This window comes from Pelobates fuscus, chromosome 5 (assembly GCF_036172605.1).
Source record: "Pelobates fuscus isolate aPelFus1 chromosome 5, aPelFus1.pri, whole genome shotgun sequence".
Taxonomy (NCBI): domain Eukaryota; kingdom Metazoa; phylum Chordata; class Amphibia; order Anura; family Pelobatidae; genus Pelobates; species Pelobates fuscus.
In genome coordinates, this window is record NC_086321.1 from 348,107,122 (window position 1) to 348,131,969 (window position 24,848).

Genomic DNA, 24,848 nt, shown 5'->3' on the forward strand with positions numbered 1-24,848 from the left:
AACCGCCGAAACCAAAGTCAGCACTCTCACGATGCAGGTCCAGACTCTGTCCCGCACGGTCGCTTCCCTGGAGACCCGACATAGGCGCCGCAACATACGCCTGCGGGGAATACCTGAAGAGGTGAAGGGGGAGCAACTGATACCATACGCCCGCCGGCTACTGACGGCTATAGGCCTCGCAGGGGACGTAGACCCTGGAATGATACTCACTGTATTCAGAGTGAGGAAGGCATCGACAGCACCAGAAGAAGCCCCGAGAGACGCTATACTAGTAACCAGGGACACGGCTGTCAAAACGGCCATCATGGCCCGCTCCAGAGAGCTAGGGGGCGCGGAGTTGGACGGAGCCGCCATCTCATTCTTTAACGACATTCCCTTCACAGCACTTCTGGAAAGAAGGAAACTGGCTCCAGTGGCAAAACAACTAAGAGACAAATCAATGCGGTACAGATGGGGAGCAGACGGAGCGCTGATTGTGACAACCGGAGAAACGACCACCATAATCACCTCAGCGGACGACCATGAGACAGCACTCCGGAGTCTAGTCACAGAAGCCACACCGACCGCAGTGAACACGAGCAGCTGCAAAGAAAAGGAGAAGCGGCGCACTGGGGAAAGCAAACTGCGAACCGGGACCAAGATACATAGACTGGAAACCAACAAAATGTGAACGTTACTAAGCCACACGCTAACACAACTCAGTGGACACCTACAATATACTTAAAAGGTTTCCGCGCTGCAGCAATACCCCAATAAGAAGCACGCACACATGAACACTCACACACTCACTAGCCAACCACGAGATCACACAGGGAGACATACATATCCAGGTCAACACCTGAGCAAACATAGGCACCCACTGATCTAGCACCTTGCTCTAGATGACTTATGAGGCACAGGAACAGAGCCTAGCTACATACACACCAATTAAGATGTTTAAAATACTCGAGATATTTTTTAAAATATATTGGAACCCATGTTAATTGAAATAAGTCTTACTAAATGTTAGAATAAGTATTATCAACTGTTGGAATATGTTTATCAAATGCTGTGAACTTTATCAACTTGGAAAACCATACTCTGATGTGAATATCTGCTATACTGCATGAAATTCAATAAAAATCTAAATTTAAAAAAAAAATAATTAAAGGTAATATGCTAGAAATGATACGCATTTTTCACGGGATTAGCTCTGTAGTACATTTTTTAACATTATAATTGTAAGATAATAAATAATCTGAATTGCCTACATGTGGGCTGGCTAATATTTATGCAAACTGGTTCTTCAACTTTCAGTTTAATTAACAGACTCCAAAGTCTTTAACCCCTTAAGGACACATGACATGTGTGACATGTCATGATTCCCTTTTATTCCAGAAGTTTGGTCCTTAAGGGGTTAAAGGAACACTTATAATTATAAAATAATATATCAATTCCTATAAAACAGCTCTAACAACACAACTTAAACACGTTCATAGGTCTCATGTATTAATGCTGTATTTTGTCACTGTTCAAATCTCGTTAGTTTAGCTACAAAATAATAAAATAAAAACAAATTAGAATTAAAGGAACACTATAGGGTCAGGAACACAAACATGTATTCCTGACCCTAAAGTGTTGAAACCACAATTTAGGTGGCTTGCCCCCTTAGAAAGGATTAAAACTTACCTTATCCCCATCTCCCCAAACTGCCTCTTTGGCTGACTTTATCAGAAAGGCAAAGCATTAGATTGGCTGAGATCATCAAGGAGGCAGGGTGGGGCTGGGCCAAACGCAGCCTGGCCAATCAGCATCTCCTCATAGAGTTGCATTTAATCAATGCATCTCTATGAGGAAAGTTCAGCATCTTAACATTTGGAGGTGTCCCTAGGTTTTTGCCTTTTCTCTGAAAAGATAGTGTTTACAACAAAAAGCCTGCAGGGACTGACAATACTGACCAGAACAACTACATTAAGCTATATTTGTTTTAAGGACTATTGTGTCTTTTTAAAATTGCAGCATTTTACAGCATAACCCTACTCCTTCCCTTTTCACCGTTAGTTGAGCTTAGCCAATAAGAGATCAGTTTGAGATAAGTTCTATGCATGACTCAGGCACACAGCCAATCATCATCCTTTCAGCATCTTTCAAATATTACAAAGCCTTGCTAAGGGGAGAGGGGAAAATATGAATACAGTGATTGGCTGTGGACAGAGTGATGTCAATAGTTTGGTTGACAAAGATCTCTCATTGGCTGATCTGAGTTTGTACTCTGAGTTTTTCTACTTAGGAGGTTGCTGTGAAAAGAGAATAAGTGGTTAAAGGTGCAGGGTTACACACCAAGGTCAATTTTTTTTCCCCAAAAAAATTGGGGATTTTAACCACTCAATATTGCTGATTTGAACCACTAGAAAAATACAGCACGTAAATACGTGTTTCTTCCCTTAGTCCATTTAAAAGTTTAAATTTTAATGTACGTGGGTGTTACACCTACTGTAAGATACACAACTAAAGCATACCACTGTTTGGGAAGCACATATTTGCTTCCTATAAAAAGTTAAAAGTCCTAACACTTAATGTTGGCATTGGGTAAATACTACGTATCTTATTTATCTTTCCAATATGTAATCTGTGTCAAAAGCTGATGAAATAAATCTCTCTGGCTGTTTCTTTCATCTCTCCATGCTGCTGCTCTCAAACAGAGCCTGCCCCTTCTCTTGAATGCATTGCTTTCCCTCAATAGGACATCGTAGGCACAACTTCTCCAACCCCTTAAAACCCCTCAGTTCACTAGAGTCCGTGGAAGCCAGCCTTCAAGCCATGCCTCAAGGTAGATGAGGCAAAGATTGTTGCTATCATTTTACTAGTGGTTGCAATAAAATCTGCGACTGCTCCTGCTAAAAATGATGGTGCATTGCTCATAACGTCTTCTGCAGTAAAGGTTGTTGTGAAATTTTCCATTGTCTTGTCTGTGTTTCAAGTGTACTGACTGATTTTGTAAATTCTTTTAAAGTAATAATTTCTGCAGAACCTGGTTATACCTATCAAAGTGGATGATCTAAAATGCTGAATTCTTAAAATTGTAAATATAAACTCACCATTTGTGGAAGCACTGGTTACTTCAACACTTGTGAAAACCTCTGGTTTACTACCAGTGCTTAAAGCGGTTGTCTGTAATGGAGTACTTGTAGTATGAGAACTTCCAACACTCACTTCTGAAACAGATGTTACAATGGTTGAAGATTTCTTTGATGCAATGGAAGTTGTAAAGTTTTCATTCAACGTTTCTGTTAAGGATGTCATTACGTTTGTAGCAGAAGAGGTAACATTTGGCTCAGGGATTGAAGTAGTGATTGTACTGTAACTAACAGAGGATTGCAAAACATATGTGGCATCATGTGATGTAGAGAGAAATGTATCTGTGTGAACTTCTGGTACTATATCTGAGGTAGAGCTAGTGGTCTCCTTTAAAGTTGAAAATGCATCTGTGGAGCTTGCAGGCATGTCTGGAGTAGCCATAGTAACACTATTTGTGATAACTGTTTCTGAACTGGACTCACTACTTGTAGAAACCTGCTCTGATGTAATGGTTGTTGAGAAAACTTCCGTTGTATGCATCTCAGCTGCAGCAATTGATGTTGTGGACTCCACTGATGTTTGAGATTCTATAGAACCAGGTGTTCTAGTAGAGGTTGTTGTTTTATTAGGAACAGAGGTTTCTGAAACACTTGCGGCTTCATGGGATGGGTAAGAAGATATGTCTGTGGAGTTTGGAGTCACCTTTGGAGTAGTCATAGTAACAATATTTGTTATTGCTGTTTCTGAACTAGACTCTCTACCTGTAGTAACATGTTCTGATGCTATAGAAGTTGTAAAGTTTTCCTGCGAATTGTCTGGAGTTTCCACTGCAGCAGTAGAGTTAAGATTAGGCCAAGGGGTTAAAGTAGAGGTTGTTGTTCTCTTCGGAAGAGAGGTTTCTGAAACACTTGTGGAATCATGAGATGTAAAAGAAAATTCATCTGTGGAGTTTGCTGGCACCTCTGGAGTAGTCATAGTAACAATATTTGTGATTGCTGTTGCTGAACTAGACTCACTACTACTAGAAACCTGCTCTGATGTAATGGTTTTTGAAAAACCTTCCGTTGTATGCATCTCAGCTGTATCAATTGATGTTGTGGACTCCACTGATGTTTGAGATTCTATAGAACCTGATGTTATACCAGCCAATGTGGTGGATGTAGAATTTTTGATTTCTTCAATTGTAGATGTTATCTCAGCAGTTGTAGTATCAGGGGGTATGGAGATAATGTCAACTTTTGTGAGAGCCTGTGGTGTGCTAGTAGGGATTAAAGTGGTTGTCTGTAATGGAGTGTCTGTAATTGACGAGCTTGTTACTCCGCCTTCTGAATCTGATGTTACAATACTTGAAGAATGTTTGGATGCAAAAGAGGTTGTAAAACTTTCCACCAACTTTTGTGATGAAGTAGTTTCTTCTGATGCAGTAGAAATTACATTAGGACCAGGGGTTGAAGTAGAGGTTGTTGTTTTATTAGGAACAGAGGTTTCTGAAACACTTGCGGCTTCATGGGATGGGAAAGAAGATATGTCTGTGGAGCTTGGATTTACCTTTGGAGTAGTCATAGTAACAATATTTGTGATTGCTGTTTCTGAACTTGACTCTCGACCTGTAGTAATATGTTCTGATTTTAAGGAAGTTGTAAAGTTTTGTTGCGAATTGTCTGGTAACGTAGTTTCCACTGCAGCAATAGAGTTAAGATTAGGCCCAGAGGTTAAAGTAGAGGTTGTTGTTCTCTTCAGAAGAGAGGTTTCTGAACCACTTGTGGAATCATGAGATGTAAAAGAAAATTCATCTGTGGAGCTTGAAGACACCTCTGGAGTAGTCATAGTAACAATATTTGTGATTGCTGTTGCTGAACTAGACTCACTACTACTAGAAACCTGCTCGTATGTAATGTTTTTTGAGAAACCTTCCGTTGTATGCATCTCAGCAGTATCAATTGATGTTGTGGACACCACTGATGTTTGAGATTCTATAGAACCTGATGTTATACCAGCCAATGTGGTGGATGTAGAATTTTTCATTTCTTCAATTGTAGATGTTACCTCAGCAGTTGTAGTATCAGGGGGTATGGAGGTACTTTTAAATTTTTTGAGAACGTCTAATGTACTAATATTGTTGAAAGTGTTTGTCTGTAATGGAGTGTTTGTAATAGAAGAACTCGTAACACCCACTTCTGAATCTGATGTTACATTGGTTGAAGTATGTTCTGAATCTAAGGAAGTTGTAAAGTTTCCTTGCGAATTGTCTGGCAACGTAGTTTCCACTGCAGCAGTAGAGTTAAGATTAGGCCCAGAGGTTAAAGTAGAGGTTGTTGTTCTCTTCGGAAGAGAGGTTTCTGAACCACTTGTGGAATCATGAGATGTAAAAGAAAATTCATCTGTGGAGCTTGAAGACACCTCTGGAGTGGTCATAGTAACAATGTTTGTGATTGCTGTTGCTGGACTAGACTCACTACTTGTAGAAACCTGCTCTGATGTAATGGTTGTTGAGAAACCTTCCATTGTGTGCATCTCAGCTGTAGCAATTGATGTTGTGGACTCCACTGATGTTTGAGATTTTATAGAACCTGATGTTATACCAGCCAATGTGGTGGCTGTATAATTTTTCATTTCTTCAATTGTAGATGTTACGTCAGCAGCTGTGGTATCGGGGGGTATAGAGGTTCTTTCAAATGTTGTGAGAACGTCTAATGTACTAGTATTGTTTAAAGTGTTTGTTTGTAATGGAGTGTTTGTCATAGAAGAACTTGTTACACCAACTTCTGAGTCTGATGTTACATGGGTTGAAGTATGTTCTGATGGTATGGAGGTTTTAAAGTTTTCCTGCGAATTGTCTGGTGACGTAGTTTCCTCTGCAGCAGTAGAGATAACATTAGGCCTAGGGGTTATAGTAGAGGTTGTTGTTCTTTTCGAAAGAGAGGGTTCTAAAGCACCTGTGGCATCATGAGTTGTAAAAGAATATTCATCTGTAGAGCTTGCAGGCACCTTTGGAGTATTCATAGTAACAATATTTGTGATTGCTGTTTCTGAACTTGGCTCAATACCTGTAGATATCTTTTCTGATGTAGTGGTTGTTGAGAAACCTTCCATTGTGCTTATCTCAGCTGTAGCAATTGATGCTGTGGACTCCACTGGTGTGTGAGAATCTGTAGAACCTGATGTTATACCAGCCAATGTGGTGGATGTAGAATTTTTGATGTCTTGAATTGTAGATGTTATTTCAGCAGTTGTAGTATCAGGGGGTATGGAGATAATGTCAACTTTTGTGAGAACCTGGGGTCTGCTAGTAGGGATTAAAGTGGTTGTCTGTAATGGAGTGTCTGTAATTGATGAGCTTGTTATACCGCCTTCTGAATCTGATGTGACCATGCTTGAAGAATGTTCGGATGCAAAAGAGGTTGTAAAACTTTCCACCAACTTTTGTGATGAAGTAGTTTCTTCTGATGCAGTAGAAATTACATTAGGATCAGGGGTTGAAATAAAGGTTGTTGTTTTATTAGGAACAGAGGTTTCTGAAACACTTGCGGCTTCATGGGATGGGAAAGAAGATATGTCTGTGGAGCTTGGATTTACCATTGGAGTATTCATACTAACAATATTTGTGATTGCTGTTTCTGAACTTGACTCTCTACCTGTAGTAACATGTTCTGATTTTAAGGAAGTTGTAAAGTTTCCTTGCGAATTGTCTGGCAACGTAGTTTCCACTGCAGCAGTAGAGTTAAGATTAGGCCCAGAGGTTAAAGTAGAGGTTGTTGTTCTCTTCGGAAGAGAGGTTTCTGAACCACTTGTGGAATCATGAGATGTAAAAGAAAATTCATCTGTAGAGCTTGCAGACACCTCTGGAGTAGTCATAGTAACAATATTTGTGATTGCTGTTGCTGAACTAGACTCACTACTACTAGAAACCTGCTCTGATGTAATGGTTTTTGAGAAACCTTCCGTTGTATGCATCTCAGCTGTATCAATTGATGTTGTGGACTCCACTGATGTTTGAGATTCTATAGAACCTGATGTTATACCAGCCAATGTGGTGGATGTAGAATTTTTCATTTCTTCAATTGTAGATGTTACCTCAGCAGTTTTAGTATCAGGGGGTATGGAGGTACTTTTAAATTTTTTGAGAACGTCTAATGTACTAATATTGTTGAAAGTGTTTGTCTGTAATGGAGTGTTTGTAATAGAAGAACTCGTAACACCCACTTCTGAATCTGATGTTACATTGGTTGAAGTATGTTCTGATTCTATGGATGTTGTAAAGTATTTCTGCGAATTGTCTGGTGACGTAGTTTCCTCTGCAGCAGTAGAGATAACATTAGGCCTAGGGGTTAAGGTAGAGGTTGTTGTTCTCTTTGGAAGAGAGGTTTCTGAACCACTTGTGGAATCATGAGATGTAAAAGAAAATTCATCTGTGGAGCTTGCAGACACCTCTGCAGTAGTCATAGTAACAATATTTGTGATTGCTGTTGCTGGACTAGACTCACTACTTGTAGAAACCTGCTCTGATGTAATGGTTGTTGAGAAACCTTCCATTGTGCTTATCTCAGCTGTAGCAATTGATGATGTGGACTCCACTGGTGTTTGAGAATCTGTAGAACCTGATGTTATACCAGCCAATGTGGTGGATGTGGAATTTTTGATTTCTTGAATTGTAGATGTTATCTCAGGAGTTGTAGTATCAGGGGGTATGGAGATAATTACAACTTTTGTAAGAAAATGTGGTGTGCTAGTAGGGATTAAAGTGGTTGTCTGTAATGAAGTGTCTGTAATTGATGAGCTTGCTACACCGCCTTCTGAATCTGATGTTACAGTGCTTGAAGAATGTTCGGATGCAAAAGAGGTTGTAAAACTTTCCACCAACTTTTGTGATGAAGTAGTTTCTTCTGATGCGGTAGAAATTACATTAGGACCAGGGGTTGAAGTAGAGGTTGTTGTTTTATTAGGAACAGAGGTTTCTGAAACACTTGCGGCTTCATGGGATGGGAGAGAAGATATGTCTGTGGAGCTTGGAGTCACCTTTGGAGTAGTCATAGTAACAATATTTGTGATTGCTGTTTCTGAACTTGACTCTCTACCTGTAGTAATATGTTCTGATTTTAAGGAAGTTGGAAAGTTTCCTTGTGAATTGTATGGTAACGTAGTTTCCACTGCAGCAGTAGAGTTAAAATTAGGTCCAGAGGTTAAAGTAGAGGTTGTTGTTCTCTTCAGAGGAGAGGTTTCTGAACCACTTGTGGAATCATGAGATGTAAAAGAAAATTCATCTGTGGGGCTTGAAGACACCTCTGGAGTAGTCATACTAACACGATTTGTGATTGCTGTTGCTGAACTAGACCCACTACTTGTAGAAACCTGCGCTGATGTAATGGTTGTTGAGAAACCTTCCATTGTGTGCATCTCAGATGTAGCAATTGATGTTGTGGACTCCACTGATGTTTGAGATTTTATAGAACCTGATGTTATACCAGCCAATGTGGTGACTGTAGAATTTTTCATTTCTTCAATTGTAGATGTTACCTCAGCAGCTGTGGTATCGGGGCGTATAGAGGTAGTTTCAAATGTTGTGAAAACATCTAATGTACTAGTATTGTTTAAATTGTTTGTCTGTAATGGAGTGTTTGTAACAGAAGAACTTGTTACACCAACTTCTGAATCTGATGTTACATGGGTTGAAGTATGTTCTGATGGTATGGAGGTTGTAAAGTTTTCCTGCGAATTGTCTGGTGATGTAGTTTCCTCTGCAGGAGTAGAGATAACATTAGGCCTAGGGGTTAAAGTAGAGGTTGTTGTTCTTTTCGAAAGAGAGGGTTCTAAAGCACCTGTGGCATCATAAGTTGTAAAAGAATATTCATCTGTAGAGCTTGCAGGCACCTTTGGAGTGTTCATAGTAACAATATTTGTGATTGCTGTTTCTGAACTTGGCTCAATACCTGTAGATATCTTTTCTGATGTAGTGGTTGTTGAGAAACCTTCCATTGTGCTTATCTCAGCTGTAGCAATTGATGATGTGGACTCCACTGGTGTTTGAGAATCTGTAGAACCTGATGTTATACCAGCCAATGTGGTGGATGTAGAATTTTTGATTTCTTGAATTGTAGATGGTATCTCAGCAGTTGTAGTATCAGGAGGTATGGAGATAATGTCAACTTTTGTGAGAACCTGTGGTGTGCTAGTAGGGATTAAAGTGGTTGTCTGTAATGGAGTGTCTGTAATTAATGAGCTTGTTACACCACCTTCTGAATCTGATGTTACAGTGCTTGAAGAATGTTTGGATGCAAAAGAGGTTGTAAAACTTTCCACCAACTTTTGTGATGAAGCAGTTTCTTCTGATGCAGTAGACATTGCATTAGGACCAGGGGTTGAAATAGAGGTTGTTGTTTTATTAGGAACAGAGGTTTCTGAAACACTTGCGGCTTCATGGGATGGGAGAGAAGATATGACTGTGGAGCTTGGAGTCATCTTTGGAGTAGTCATACTAACAATATTTGTGATTGCTGTTTCTGAACTTGACTCTCTACCTGTAGTAACATGTTCTGATGTTATGGAAGTTGTAAAGTTTTCCTTTGAATTGTCTGGTGACGTAGTTTCCTCTGCAGCAGTAGAGATAACATTAGGCCTAGGGGTTAAGGTAGAGGTTGTTGTTCCTTTCGAAAGAGAGGGTTCTAAAGCACTTGTGGCATCATGAGTTGTAAAAGAATATTCATCTGTAGAGCTTGCAGGCACTTTTGGAGTATTCATAGTAACAATATTTGTGATTGCTGTTTCTGAACTTGGCTCAATACCTGTAGAAATCTTTTCTGATGTAGTGGTTGTTGAGAAACCTTCCATTGTGCTTATCTCAGCTGTAGCAATTGATGCTGTGGACTCCACTGGTGTTTGAGAATCTGTAGAACCTGATGTTATACCAGGCGATGTGGTGGCTGTAGAATTTTTCATTTCTTGAATTGTAGATGTTATCTCAGGAGTTGTAGTATCAGGGGGTATGGAGATAATTCCAACTTTTGTGAGAACCTGTGGTGTGCTAGTAGGGATTAAAGTGGTTGTCTGTAATGGAGTGTCTGTAATTGATGAGCTTGTTACACCGCCTTCTGAATCTGATGTTACAGTGCTTGAAGAATGTTCGGATGCAAAAGAGGTTGTAAAACTTTCCACCAACTTTGGTGATGAAGTAGTTTCTTCTGAAGCAGTTGAAATTACATTAGGATCAGGGGTTGAAGTAGAGGTTGTTATTTTACTAGGAACAGAGGTTTCTGAAACACTTGCGGCTTCATGGGATGGGAAAGAAGATATGTCTGTGGAGCTTGGTGTCACCTTAGGAGTAGTCATACTAACAATATTTGTGATTGCTGTTTCTGAACTTGACTCTCTACCTGTAGTAACATGTTCTGATGTTAAGGAAGTTGTAAAGTTTTCCTGTGAATTGTCTGGTAACGTAGATTCCACTGCAGCAGTAGAGTTAAGAATAGGCCCAGAGGTTAAAGTAGAGGTTGCTGTTCTCTTCGGAAGAGAGGTTTCTGAACCACTTGTGGAATCATGAGATGTAAAAGAAAATTCATCTGTGGAGCTTGAAGACACATCTGGAGTGGTCATAGTAACAATATTTGTGATTGCTGTTGCTGATCTAGACTCACTACTTGTAGAAACCTGCTCTGATGTAATGGTTGTTGAGAAACCTTCCATTGTGTGCATCTCAGCTGTAGCAATTGATGTTGTGGACTCCACTGATGTTTGAGATTTTATAGAACCTGATGTTATACCAGCCAATGTGGTGACTGTAGAATTTTTCATTTCTTCAATTGTAGATGTTACCTCAGCAGCTGTGGTATCGGGGCGTATAGAGGTAGTTTCAAATGTTGTGAAAACATCTAATGTACTAGTATTGTTTAAATTGTTTGTCTGTAATGGAGTGTTTGTAACAGAAGAACTTGTTACACCAACTTCTGAATCTGATGTTACATGGGTTGAAGTATGTTCTGATGGTATGGAGGTTGTAAAGTTTTCCTGCGAATTGTCTGGTGATGTAGTTTCCTCTGCAGGAGTAGAGATAACATTAGGCCTAGGGGTTAAAGTAGAGGTTGTTGTTCTTTTCGAAAGAGAGGGTTCTAAAGCACCTGTGGCATCATGAGTTGTAAAAGAATATTCATCTGTAGAGCTTGCAGGCACCTTTGGAGTGTTCATAGTAACAATATTTGTGATTGCTGTTTCTGAACTTGGCTCAATACCTGTAGATATCTTTTCTGATGTAGTGGTTGTTGAGAAACCTTCCATTGTGCTTATCTCAGCTGTAGCAATTGATGATGTGGACTCCACTGGTGTTTGAGAATCTGTAGAACCTGATGTTATACCAGCCAATGTGGTGGATGTAGAATTTTTGATTTCTTGAATTGTAGATGGTATCTCAGCAGTTGTAGTATCAGGAGGTATGGAGATAATGTCAACTTTTGTGAGAACCTGTGGTGTGCTTGTAGGGATTAAAGTGGTTGTCTGTAATGGAGTGTCTGTAATTAATGAGCTTGTTACACCACCTTCTGAATCTGATGTTACAGTGCTTGAAGAATGTTTGGATGCAAAAGAGGTTGTAAAACTTTCCACCAACTTTTGTGATGAAGCAGTTTCTTCTGATGCAGTAGACATTGCATTAGGACCAGGGGTTGAAATAGAGGTTGTTGTTTTATTAGGAACAGAGGTTTCTGAAACACTTGCGGCTTCATGGGATGGGAGAGAAGATATGACTGTGGAGCTTGGAGTCATCTTTGGAGTAGTCATACTAACAATATTTGTGATTGCTGTTTCTGAACTTGACTCTCTACCTGTAGTAACATGTTCTGATGTTATGGAAGTTGTAAAGTTTTCCTTCGAATTGTCTGGTGACGTAGTTTCCTCTGCAGCAGTAGAGATAACATTAGGCCTAGGGGTTAAGGTAGAGGTTGTTGTTCCTTTCGAAAGAGAGGGTTCTAAAGCACTTGTGGCATCATGAGTTGTAAAAGAATATTCATCTGTAGAGCTTGCAGGCACTTTTGGAGTATTCATAGTAACAATATTTGTGATTGCTGTTTCTGAACTTGGCTCAATACCTGTAGAAATCTTTTCTGATGTAGTGGTTGTTGAGAAACCTTCCATTGTGCTTATCTCAGCTGTAGCAATTGATGCTGTGGACTCCACTGGTGTTTGAGAATCTGTAGAACCTGATGTTATACCAGGCGATGTGGTGGCTGTAGAATTTTTCATTTCTTGAATTGTAGATGTTATCTCAGGAGTTGTAGTATCAGGGGGTATGGAGATAATTCCAACTTTTGTGAGAACCTGTGGTGTGCTAGTAGGGATTAAAGTGGTTGTCTGTAATGGAGTGTCTGTAATTGATGAGCTTGTTACACCGCCTTCTGAATCTGATGTTACAGTGCTTGAAGAATGTTCGGATGCAAAAGAGGTTGTAAAACTGTCCACCAACTTTTGTGATGAAGTAGTTTCTTCTGATGCGGTAGAAATTACATTAGGATCAGGGGTTGAAGTAGAGGTTTTTGTTTTATTAGGAACAGAGGTTTCTGAAACACTTGCGGCTTCATGGGATGGGAAAGAAGATATGTCTGTGGAGCTTGGTGTCACTATTGGAGTAGTCATACTAACAATATTTGTGATTGCTGTTTCTGAACTTGACTCTCTACCTGTAGTTACATGTTCTGATGTTAAGGAAGTTGTAAAGTTTTCCTGTGAATTGTCTGGTGACGTAGTTTCCTCTGCAGCAGTAGAGATAACATTAGGCCTAGGGGTTAAGGTAGAGGTTGTTGTTCCTTTCGAAAGAGAGGGTTCTAAAGCACTTGTGGCATCATGAGTTGTAAAAGAATATTCATCTTTAGAGCTTGCAGGCACCTTTGGAGTATTCATAGTAACAATATTTGTGATTGCTGTTTCTGAACTTGGCTCAATACCTGTAGATATCTTTTCTGATGTAGTGGTTGTTGAGAAACCTTCCATTGTGCTTATCTCAGCTGTAGCAATTGATGATGTGGACTCCACTGGTGTTTGAGAATCTGTAGAACCTGATGTTATACCAGCCAATGTGGTGGATGTGGAATTTTTGATTTCTTGAATTGTAGATGTTATCTCAGGAGTTGTAGTATCAGGGGGTATGGAGATAATTACAACTTTTGTAAGAAAATGTGGTGTGCTAGTAGGGATTAAAGTGGTTGTCTGTAATGGAGTGTCTGTAATTGATGAGCTTGTTACACCGCCTTCTGAATCTGATGTTACAGTGCTTGAAGAATGTTCGGATGCAAAAGAGGTTGTAAAACTGTCCACCAACTTTTGTGATGAAGTAGTTTCTTCTGATGCGGTAGAAATTACATTAGGATCAGGGGTTGAAGTAGAGGTTTTTGTTTTATTAGGAACAGAGGTTTCTGAAACACTTGCGGCTTCATGGGATGGGAAAGATGATATGTCTGTGGAGCTTGGAGTCACTATTGGAGTAGTCATACTAACAATATTTGTGATTGCTGTTTCTGAACTTGACTCTCTACCTGTAGTTACATGTTCTGATGTTAAGGAAGTTGTAAAGTTTTCCTGTGAATTGTCTGGTAACGTAGATTCCACTGCAGCAGTAGAGTTAAGAATAGGCCCAGAGGTTAAAGTAGAGGTTGCTGTTCTCTTCGGAAGAGAGGGTTCTAAAGCACTTGTGGCATCATGAGTTGTAAAAGAATATTCATCTGTAGAGCTTGCAGGCACTTTTGGAGTATTCATAGTAATAATATTTGTGATTGCTGTTTCTGAACTTGGCTCAATACCTGTAGAAATCTTTTCTGATGTAGTGGTTGTTGAGAAACCTTCCATTGTGCTTATCTCAGCTGTAGCAATTGATGCTGTGGACTCCACTGGTGTTTGAGAATCTGTAGAACCTGATGTTATACCAGGCGATGTGGTGGCTGTAGAATTTTTCATTTCTTGAATTGTAGATGTTATCTCAGGAGTTGTAGTATCAGGGGGTATGGAGATAATTCCAACTTTTGTGAGAACCTGTGGTGTGCTAGTAGGGATTAAAGTGGTTGTCTGTAATGGAGTGTCTGTAATTGATGAGCTTGTTACACCGCCTTCTGAATCTGATGTTACAGTGCTTGAAGAATGTTCGGATGCAAAAGAGGTTGTAAAACTTTCCACCAACTTTGGTGATGAAGTAGTTTCTTCTGAAGCAGTTGAAATTACATTAGGATCAGGGGTTGAAGTAGAGGTTGTTGTTTTACTAGGAACAGAGGTTTCTGAAACACTTGCGGCTTCATGGGATGGGAAAGAAGATATGTCTGTGGAGCTTGGTGTCACCTTAGGAGTAGTCATACTAACAATATTTGTGATTGCTGTTTCTGAACTTGACTCTCTACCTGTAGTAACATGTTCTGATGTTATGGATGTTGTAAAGTATTCCTGCGAATTGTCTGGTGACGTAGTTTCCTCTGCAGCAGTAGAGATAACATTAGGCCTAGGGGTTAAGGTAGAGGTTGTTGTTCCTTTCGAAAGAGAGGGTTCTAAAGCACTTGTGGCATCATGAGTTGTAAAAGAATATTCATCTTTAGAGCTTGCAGGCACCTTTGGAGTATTCATAGTAACAATATTTGTGATTGCTGTTTCTGAACTTGGCTCAATACCTGTAGATATCTTTTCTGATGTAGTGGTTGTTGAGAAACCTTCCATTGTGCTTATCTCAGCTGTAGCAATTGATGATGTGGACTCCACTGGTGTTTGAGAATCTGTAGAACCTGATGTTATACCAGCCAATGTGGTGGATGTGGAATTTTTGATTTCTTGAATTGTAGATGTTATCTCAGGAGTTGTAGTATCAGGGGGTATGGAGATAATTACAACTTTTGTAAGAAAATGTGGTGTGCTAGTAGGGATTAAAGTGGTTGTCTGTAATGGAGTGTCTGTAATTGATGAGCTTGTTACACCGCCTTCTGAATCTGATGTTACAGTGCTTGAAGAATGTTCGGATGCAAAAGAGGTTGTAAAACTGTCCACCAACTTTTGTGATGAAGTAGTTTCTTCTGATGCGGTAGAAATTACATTAGGATCAGGGGTTGAAGTAGAGGTTTTTGTTTTATTAGGAACAGAGGTTTCTGAAACACTTGCGGCTTCATGGGATGGGAAAGATGATATGTCTGTGGAGCTTGGAGTCACTATTGGAGTAGTTATACTAACAATATTTGTGATTGCTGTTTCTGAACTTGACTCTCTACCTGTAGTTACATGTTCTGATGTTAAGGAAGTTGTAAAGTTTTCCTGTGAATTGTCTGGTAACGTAGATTCCACTGCAGCAGTAGAGTTAAGAATAGGCCCAGAGGTTAAAGTAGAGGTTGTTGTTCTCTTCGGAAGAGAGGTTTCTGAACCACTTGTGGAATCATGAGATGTAAAAGAAAATTCATCTGTGGAGCTTGAAGACACCTCTGGAGTGGTCATAGTAACAATATTTGTGATTGCTGTTGCTGAACTAGACTCACTACTTGTAGAAACCTGCTCTGATGTAATGGTTGTTGAGAAACCTTCCATTGTGTGCATCTCAGCTGTAGCAATTGATGTTGTGGACTCCACTGATGTTTGAGATTTTATAGAACCTGATGTTATACCAGCCAATGTGGTGACTGTAGAATTTTTCATTTCTTCAATTGTAGATGTTACCTCAGCAGCTGTGGTATCGGGGCGTATAGAGGTAGTTTCAAATGTTGTGAAAACATCTAATGTACTAGTATTGTTTAAATTGTTTGTCTGTAATGGAGTGTTTGTAACAGAAGAATTTGTTACACCAACTTCTGAATCTGATGTTACATGGGTTGAAGTATGTTCTGATGGTATGGAGGTTGTAAAGTTTTCCTGCGAATTGTCTGGTGACGTAGTTTCCTCTGCAGCAGTAGAGATAACATTAGGCCTAGGGGTTAAGGTAGAGGTTGTTGTTCCTTTCGAAAGAGAGGGTTCTAAAGCACTTGTGGCATCATGAGTTGTAAAAGAATATTCATCTTTAGAGCTTGCAGGCACCTTTGGAGTATTCATAGTAACAATATTTGTGATTGCTGTTTCTGAACTTGGCTCAATACCTGTAGATATCTTTTCTGATGTAGTGGTTGTTGAGAAACCTTCCATTGTGCTTAAATCAGCTGTAGCAATTGATGATGTGGACTCCACTGGTGTTTGAGAATCTGTAGAACCTGATGTTATACCAGCCAATGTGGTGGATGTGGAATTTTTGATTTCTTGAATTGTAGATGTTATCTCAGGAGTTGTAGTATCAGGGGGTATGGAGATAATTACAACTTTTGTAAGAAAATGTGGTGTGCTAGTAGGGATTAAAGTGGTTGTCTGTAATGGAGTGTCTGTAATTGATGAGCTTGTTACACCGCCTTCTGAATCTGATGTTACAGTGCTTGAAGAATGTTCGGATGCAAAAGAGGTTGTAAAACTTTCCACCAACTTTTGTGATGAAGTAGTTTCTTCTGATGCGGTAGAAATTACATTAGGATCAGGGGTTGAAGTAGAGGTTTTTGTTTTATTAGGAACAGAGGTTTCTGAAACACTTGCGGCTTCATGGGATGGGAAAGATGATATGTCTGTGGAGCTTGGAGTCACTATTGGAGTAGTCATACTAACAATATTTGTGATTGCTGTTTCTGAACTTGACTCTCTACCTGTAGTTACATGTTCTGATGTTAAGGAAGTTGTAAAGTTTTCCTGCGAATTGTCTGGTAACGTAGATTCCACTGCAGCAGTAGAGTTAAGAATAGGCCCAGAGGTTAAAGTAGAGGTTGTTGTTCTCTTCGGAAAAGAGGTTTCTGAACCACTTGTGGAATCATGAGATGTAAAAGAAAATTCATCTGTGGAGCTTGAAGACACCTCTGGAGTGGTCATAGTAACAATATTTGTGATTGCTGTTGCTGAACTAGACTCACTACTTGTAGAAACCTGCTCTGATGTAATGGTTGTTGAGAAACCTTCCATTGTGTGCATCTCAGCTGTAGCAATTGATGTTGTGGACTCCACTGATGTTTGAGATTTTATAGAACCTGATGTAATACCAGCCAATGTGGTGACTGTAGAATTTTTCATTTCTTCAATTGTAGATGTTACCTCAGCAGCTGTGGTATCGGGGCGTATAGAGGTAGTTTCAAATGTTGTGAAAACATCTAATGTACTAGTATTGTTTAAATTGTTTGTCTGTAATGGAGTGTTTGTAACAGAAGAATTTGTTACACCAACTTCTGAATCTGATGTTACATGGGTTGAAGTATGTTCTGATGGTATGGAGGTTGTAAAGTTTTCCTGCGAATTGTCTGGTGATGTAGTTTCCTCTGCAGGAGTAGAGATAACATTAGGCCTAGGGGTTAAAGTAGAGGTTATTGTTCCTTTCGAAAGAGAGGGTTCTAAAGCACTTGTGGCATCATGAGTTGTAAAAGAATATTCATCTGTAGAGCTTGCAGGCACTTTTGGAGTATTCATAGTAACAATATTTGTGATTGCTGTTTCTGAACTTGGCTCAATACCTGTAGAAATCTTTTCTGATGTAGTGGTTGTTGAGAAACCTTCCATTGTGCTTATCTCAGCTGTAGCAATTGATGCTGTGGACTCCACTGGTGTTTGAGAATCTGTAGAACCTGATGTTATACCAGGCGATGTGGTGGCTGTAGAATTTTTCATTTCTTGAATTGTAGATGTTATCTCAGGAGTTGTAGTATCAGGGGGTATGGAGATAATTCCAACTTTTGTGAGAACCTGTGGTGTGCTAGTAGGGATTAAAGTGGTTGTCTGTAATGGAGTGTCTGTAATTGATGAGCTTGTTAGACCGCCTTCTGAATCTGATGTTACAGTGCTTGAAGAATGCTCGGATGCAAAAGAGGTTGTAAAACTTTCCACCAACTTTGGTGATGAAGTAGTTTCTTCTGAAGCATTTGAAATTACATTAGGATCAGGGGTTGAAGTAGAGGTTGTTGTTTTACTAGGAACAGAGGTTTCTGAAACACTTGCAGGTTCATGGGATGGGAAAGAAGATATGTCTGTGGAGCTTGGTGTCACCTTAGGAGTAGTCATACTAACAATATTTGTGATTGCTGTTTCTGAACTTGACTCTCTACCTGTAGTAACATGTTCTGATGTTATGGAAGTTGTAAAGTTTTTCTTCAAATTGTCTGGTGACGTAGTTTCCTCTGCAGCAGTAGATATAACATTAGGCCTAGGGGTTAAGGTAGAGGTTGTTGTTCCTTTCGAAAGAGAGGGTTCTAAAGCACTTGTGGCATCATGAGTTGTAAAAGAATATTCATCTGTAGAGCTTGCAGGCACTTTTGGAGTATTCATAGTAACAATATTTGTGATTGCTGTTTCTGAACTTGGCTCAATACCTGTAGATATCTTTTCTGATGTAGTGGTTGTTGAGAAACCTTCCATTGTGCTTATCTCAGCTGTAGCAATTGATGATGTGGACTCCACTGGTGTTTGAGAATCTGTAGAACCTGATGTTATACCAGCCAATGTGGTGGATGTAGAATTTTTGATTTCTTGAATTGTAGATGGTATCTCAGCAGTTGTAGTATCAGGAGGTATGGAGATAATGTCAACTTTTGTGAGAACCTGTGGTGTGCTAGTAGGGATTAAAGTGGTTGTCTGTAATGGAGTGTCTGTAATTGATGAGCTTGTTACACCACCTTCTGAATCTGATGTTACAGTGCTTGAAGAATGTTTGGATGCAAAAGAGGTTGTAAAACTTTCCACCAACTTTTGTGATGAAGCAGTTTCTTCTGATGCAGTAGACATTGCATTAGGACCAGGGGTTGAAGTAGAGGTTGTTGTTTTATTAGGAACAGAGGTTTCTGAAACACTTGCGGCTTCATGGGATGGGAGAGAAGATATGACTGTGGAGCTTGGAGTCATCTTTGGAGTAGTCATACTAACAATATTTGTGATTGCTGTTTCTGAACTTGACTCTCTACCTGTAGTAACATGTTCTGATGTTATGGAAGTTGTAAAGTTTTCCTTCGAATTGTCTGGTGACGTAGTTTCCTCTGCAGCAGTAGAGATAACATTAGGCCTAGGGGTTAAGGTAGAGGTTGTTGTTCCTTTCGAAAGAGAGGGATCTAAAGCACTTGTGGCATCATGAGTTGTAAAAGAATATTCATCTGTAGAGCTTGCAGGCACTTTTGGAGTATTCATAGTAACAATATTTGTGATTGCTGTTTCTGAACTTGGCTCAATACCTGTAGAAATCTTTTCTGATGTAGTGGTTGTTGAGAAACCTTCCATTGTGCTTATCTCAGCTGTAGCAATTGATGCTGTGGACTCCACTGGTGTTTGAGAATCTGTAGAACCTGATGTTATACCAGGCGATGTGGTGGCTGTAGAATTTTTCATTTCTTGAATTGTAGATGTTATCTCAGGAGTTGTAGTATCAGGGGGTATGGAGATAATTCCAACTTTTGTGAGAACCTGTGGTGTGCTAGTAGGGATTAAAGTGGTTGTCTGTAATGGAGTGTCTGTAATTGATGAGCTTGTTACACCGCCTTCTGAATCTGATGTTACAGTGCTTGAAGAATGTTCGGATGTAAAAGAGGTTGTAAAACTTTCCACCAACTTTGGTGATGAAGTAGTTTCTTCTGAAGCAGTTGAAATTACATTAGGATCAGGGGTTGAAGTAGAGGTTGTTGTTTTAATAGGAACAGAGGTTTCTGAAACACTTGCGGCTTCATGGGATGGGAAAGAAGATATGACTGTGGAGCTTGGTGTCACCTTAGGAGTAGTCATACTAACAATATTTGTGATTGCTGTTTCTGAACTTGACTCTCTACCTGTAGTAACATGTTCTGATGTTAAGGAAGTTGTAAAGTTTTCCTGCGAATTGTCTGGTAACGTAGATTCCACTGCAGCAGTAGAGTTAAGAATAGGCCCAGAGGTTAAAGTAGAGGTTGTTGTTCTCTTCGGAAGAGAGGTTTCTGAACCACTTGTGGAATCATGAGATGTAAAAGAAAATTCATCTGTGGAGCTTGAAGACACCTCTGGAGTGGTCATAGTAACAATATTTTTGATTGCTGTTGCTGAACTAGACTCACTACTTGTAGAAACCTGCTCTGATGTAATGGTTGTTGAGAAACCTTCCATTGTGGGCATCTCAGCTGTAGCAATTGATGTTGTGGACTCTACTGATGTTTGAGATTTTATAGAACCTGATGTTATACCAGCCAATGTGGTGACTGTAGAATTTTTCATTTCTTCAATTGTAGATGTTACCTCAGCAGCTGTGGTATCGGGGCGTATAGAGGTAGTTTCAAATGTTGTGAAAACATCTAATGTACTAGTATTGTTTAAATTGTTTGTCTGTAATGGAGTGTTTGTAACAGAAGAATTTGTTACACCAACTTCTGAATCTGATGTTACATGGGTTGAAGTATGTTCTGATGGTATGGAGGTTGTAAAGTTTTCCTGCGAATTGTCTGGTGACGTAGTTTCCTCTGCAGCAGTAGAGATAACATTAGGCCTAGGGGTTAAGGTAGAGGTTGTTGTTCTTTTCGAAAGAGAGGGTTCTAAAGCACCTGTGGCATCATGAGTTGTAAAAGAATATTCATCTGTAGAGCTTGCAGGCACCTTTGGAGTGTTCATAGTAACAATATTTGTGATTGCTGTTTCTGAACTTGGCTCAATACCTGTAGATATCTTTTCTGATGTAGTGGTTGTTGAGAAACCTTCCATTGTGCTTATCTCAGCTGTAGCAATTGATGATGTGGACTCCACTGGTGTTTGAGAATCTGTAGAACCTGATGTTATACCAGCCAATGTGGTGGATGTAGAATTTTTGATTTCTTGAATTGTAGATGATATCTCAGCAGTTGTAGTATCAGGAGGTATGGAGATAATGTCAACTTTTGTGAGAACCTGTGGTGTGCTAGTAGGGATTAAAGTGGTTGTCTGTAATGGAGTGTCTGTAATTGATGAGCTTGTTACACCACCTTCTGAATCTGATGTTACAGTGCTTGAAGAATGTTTGGATGCAAAAGAGGTTGTAAAACTTTCCACCAACTTTTGTGATGAAGCAGTTTCTTCTGATGCAGTAGACATTGCATTAGGACCAGGGGTTGAAGTAGAGGTTGTTGTTTTATTAGGACCAGAGTTTTCTGAAACACTTGCGGCTTCATGGGATGGGAGAGAAGATATGACTGTGGAGCTTGGAGTCATCTTTGGGGTAGTCATACTAACAATATTTGTGATTGCTGTTTCTGAACTTGACTCTCTACCTGTAGTAACATGTTCTGATGTTATGGAAGTTGTAAAGTTTTCCTTCGAATTGTCTGGTGACGTAGTTTCCTCTGCAGCAGTAGAGATAACATTAGGCCTAGGGGTTAAGGTAGAGGTTGTTGTTCCTTTCGAAAGAGAGGGTTCTAAAGCACTTGTGGCATCATGAGTTGTAAAAGAATATTCATCTGTAGAGCTTGCAGGCACTTTTGGAGTATTCATAGTAACAATATTTGTGATTGCTGTTTCTGAACTTGGCTCAATACCTGTAGAAATCTTTTCTGATGTAGTGGTTGTTGAGAAACCTTCCATTGTGCTTATCTCAGCTGTAGCAATTGATGCTGTGGACTCCACTGGTGTTTGAGAATCTGTAGAACCTGATGTTATACCAGCCAATGTGGTGGATGTGGAATTTTTCATTTCTTGAATTGTAGATGTTATCTCAGGAGTTGTAGTATCAGGGGGTATGGAGATAATTACAACTTTTGTAAGAAAATGTGGTGTGCTAGTAGGGATTAAAGTGGTTGTCTGTAATGGAGTGTCTGTAATTGATGAGCTTGTTACACCACCTTCTGAATCTGATGTTACAGTGCTTGAAGAATGTTTGGATGCAAAAGAGGTTGTAAAACTTTCCACCAACTTTTGTGATGAAGCAGTTTCTTCTGATGCAGTAGACATTACATTAGGACCAGGGGTTGAAGTAGAGGTTGTTGTGTTATTAGGAACAGAGGTTTCTGAAACACTTGCGGCTTCATGGGATGGGAGAGAAGATATGTCTGTGGAGCTTGGAGTCATCTTTGGAGTAGTCATACTAACAATATTTGTGATTGCTGTTTCTGAACTTGACTCTCTACCTGTAGTAACATGTTCTGATGTTATGGAAGTTGTAAAGTTTTCCTTCGAATTGTCTGGTGACGTAGTTTCCTCTGCAGCAGTAGAGATAACATTAGGCCTAGGGGTTAAGGTAGAGGTTGTTGTTCCTTTCGAAAGAGAGGGTTCTAAAGCACTTGTGGCATCATGAGTTGTAAAAGAATATTCATCTTTAGAGCTTGCAGGTACCTTTGGAGTATTCATAGTAACAATATTTGTGATTGCTGTTTCTGAACTTGGCTCAATACCTGTAGATATCTTTTCTGATGTAGTGGTTGTTGAGAAACCTTCCATTGTGCTTATCTCAGCTGTAGCAATTGATGATGTGGACTCCACTGGTGTTTGAGAATCTGTAGAACCTGATGTTATACCAGCCAATGTGGTGGATGTAGAATTTTTGATTTCTTGAATTGTAGATGTTATCTCAGGACTTGTAGTATCAGGGGGTATGGAGATAATTACAACTTTTGTAAGAACCTGTGGTGTGCTAGTAGGGATTAAAGTGGTTGTCTGTAATGGAGTGTCTGTAATTGATGAGCTTGTTACATCACCTTCTGAATCTGATGTTACAGTGCTTGAAGAATGTTCGGATGCAAAAGAGGTTGTAAAACTTTCCACCAACTTTTGTGATGAAGTAGTTTCTTCTGATGCAGTAGAAATTACATTAGGATCAGGGGTTGAAGTAGAGGTTTTTGTTTTATTAGGAACAGAGGTTTCTGAAACACTTGCGGCTTCATGGGATGGGAAAGATGATATGTCTGTGGAGATTGGAGTCACTATTGGAGTAGTCATACTAACAATATTTGTGATTGCTGTTTCTGAACTTGACTCTCTACCTGTAGTTACATGTTCTGATGTTAAGGAAGTTGTAAAGTTTTCCTGCAAATTGTCTGGTAACGTAGATTCCACTGCAGCAGTAGAGTTAAGAATAGGCCCAGAGGTTAAAGTAGAGGTTGTTGTTCTCTTCGGAAGAGAAGTTTCTGAACCATTTGTGGAATCATGAGATGTAAAAGAAAATTCATCTGTGGAGCTTGAAGACACCTCTGGAGTGGTCATAGTAACAATATTTGTGATTGCTGTTGCTGAACTAGACTCACTACTTGTAGAAACCTGCTCTGATGTAATGGTTGTTGAGAAACCTTCCATTGTGTGCATCTCAGCTGTAGCAATTGATGTTGTGGACTCCACTGATGTTTGAGATTTTATAGAACCTGATGTTATACCAGCCAATGTGGTGACTGTAGAATTTTTCATTTTTTCAATTGTAGATGTTACCTCAGCAGCTGTGGTATCGGGGCGTATAGAGGTACTTTCAAATGTTGTGAATACATCTAATGTACTAGTATTGTTTAAATTGTTTGTCTGTAATGGAGTGTTTGTAACAGAAGAACTTGTTACACCAACTTCTGAATCTGATGTTACATGGGTTGAAGTATGTTCTGATGGTATGGAGGTTGTAAAGTTTTCCTGCGAATTGTCTGGTGATGTAGTTTCCTCTGCAGGAGTAGAGATAACATTAGGCCTAGGGGTTAAAGTAGAGGTTGTTGTTCTTTTCGAAAGAGAGGGTTCTAAAGCACCTGTGGCATCATGAGTTGTAAAATAATATTTATCTGTAGAGCTTGCAGGCACCTTTGGAGTGTTCATAGTAACAATATTTGTGATTGCTGTTTCTGAACTTGGCTCAATACCTGTAGATATCTTTTCTGATGTAGTGGTTGTTGAGAAACCTTCCATTGTGCTTATCTCAGCTGTAGCAATTGATGATGTGGACTCCACTGGTGTTTGAGAATCTGTAGAACCTGATGTTATACCAGCCAATGTGGTGGATGTAGAATTTTTGATTTCTTGAATTGTAGATGTTATCTCAGCAGTTGTAGTATCAGGGGGTATGGAGATAATTACAACTTTTGTAAGAACCTGTGGTGTGCTAGTAGGGATTAAAGTGGTTGTCTGTAATGGAGTGTCTGTAATTGATGAGCTTGTTACACCGCCTTCTGAATCTGATGTTACAGTGCTTGAAGAATGTTCGGATGCAAAAGAGGTTGTAAAACTTTCCACTAACTTTTGTGATGAAGTAGTTTCTTCTGATGCAGTAGAAATTACATTAGGATCAGGGGTTGAAGTAGAGGTTTTTGTTTTATTAGGAACAGAGGTTTCTGAAACACTTGCGGCTTCATGGGATGGGAAAGATGATATGTCTGTGGAGCTTGGAGTCACTATTGGAGTGGTCATAGTAACAATATTTGTGATTGCTGTTGCTGAACTAGACTCACTACTTGTAGAAACCTGCTCTGATGTAATGGTTGTTGAGAAACCTTCCATTGTGTGCATCTCAGCTGTAGCAATTGATGTTGTGGACTCCACTGATGTTTGAGATTTTATAGAACCTGATGTTATACCAGCCAATGTGGTGACTGTAGAATTTTTCATTTCTTCAATTGTAGATGTTACCTCAGCAGCTGTGGTATCGGGGCGTATAGAGGTAGTTTCAAATGTTGTGAAAACATCTAATGTACTAGTATTGTTTAAATTGTTTGTCTGTAATGGAGTGTTTGTAACAGAAGAACTTGTTACACCAACTTCTGAATCTGATGTTACATGGGTTGAAGTATGTTCTGATGGTATGGAGGTTGTAAAGTTTTCCTGCGAATTGTCTGGTGATGTAGTTTCCTCTGCAGGAGTAG

The 24,848-nt window shown here is 39.6% G+C and overlaps 1 protein-coding gene across 1 annotated transcript in view; it reads right to left on the reverse strand.

The window, feature by feature from the left end:
- Positions 1-1,504: 1,504 nt before the first annotated feature.
- LOC134612264 (mucin-3B-like) overlaps positions 1,505-24,848 on the reverse strand; it is a 33,707-nt gene continuing 10,363 nt past the window's right edge. The window contains exons 2-3 of the mRNA XM_063456611.1: positions 3,078-24,836; positions 1,505-1,530 (exon numbers count right to left, since the gene is read on the reverse strand). Of these exons, the coding sequence (XP_063312681.1) occupies positions 1,505-1,530; positions 3,078-24,836 (21,785 nt within the window). The remainder of the gene's footprint in view (positions 1,531-3,077; positions 24,837-24,848) is intronic.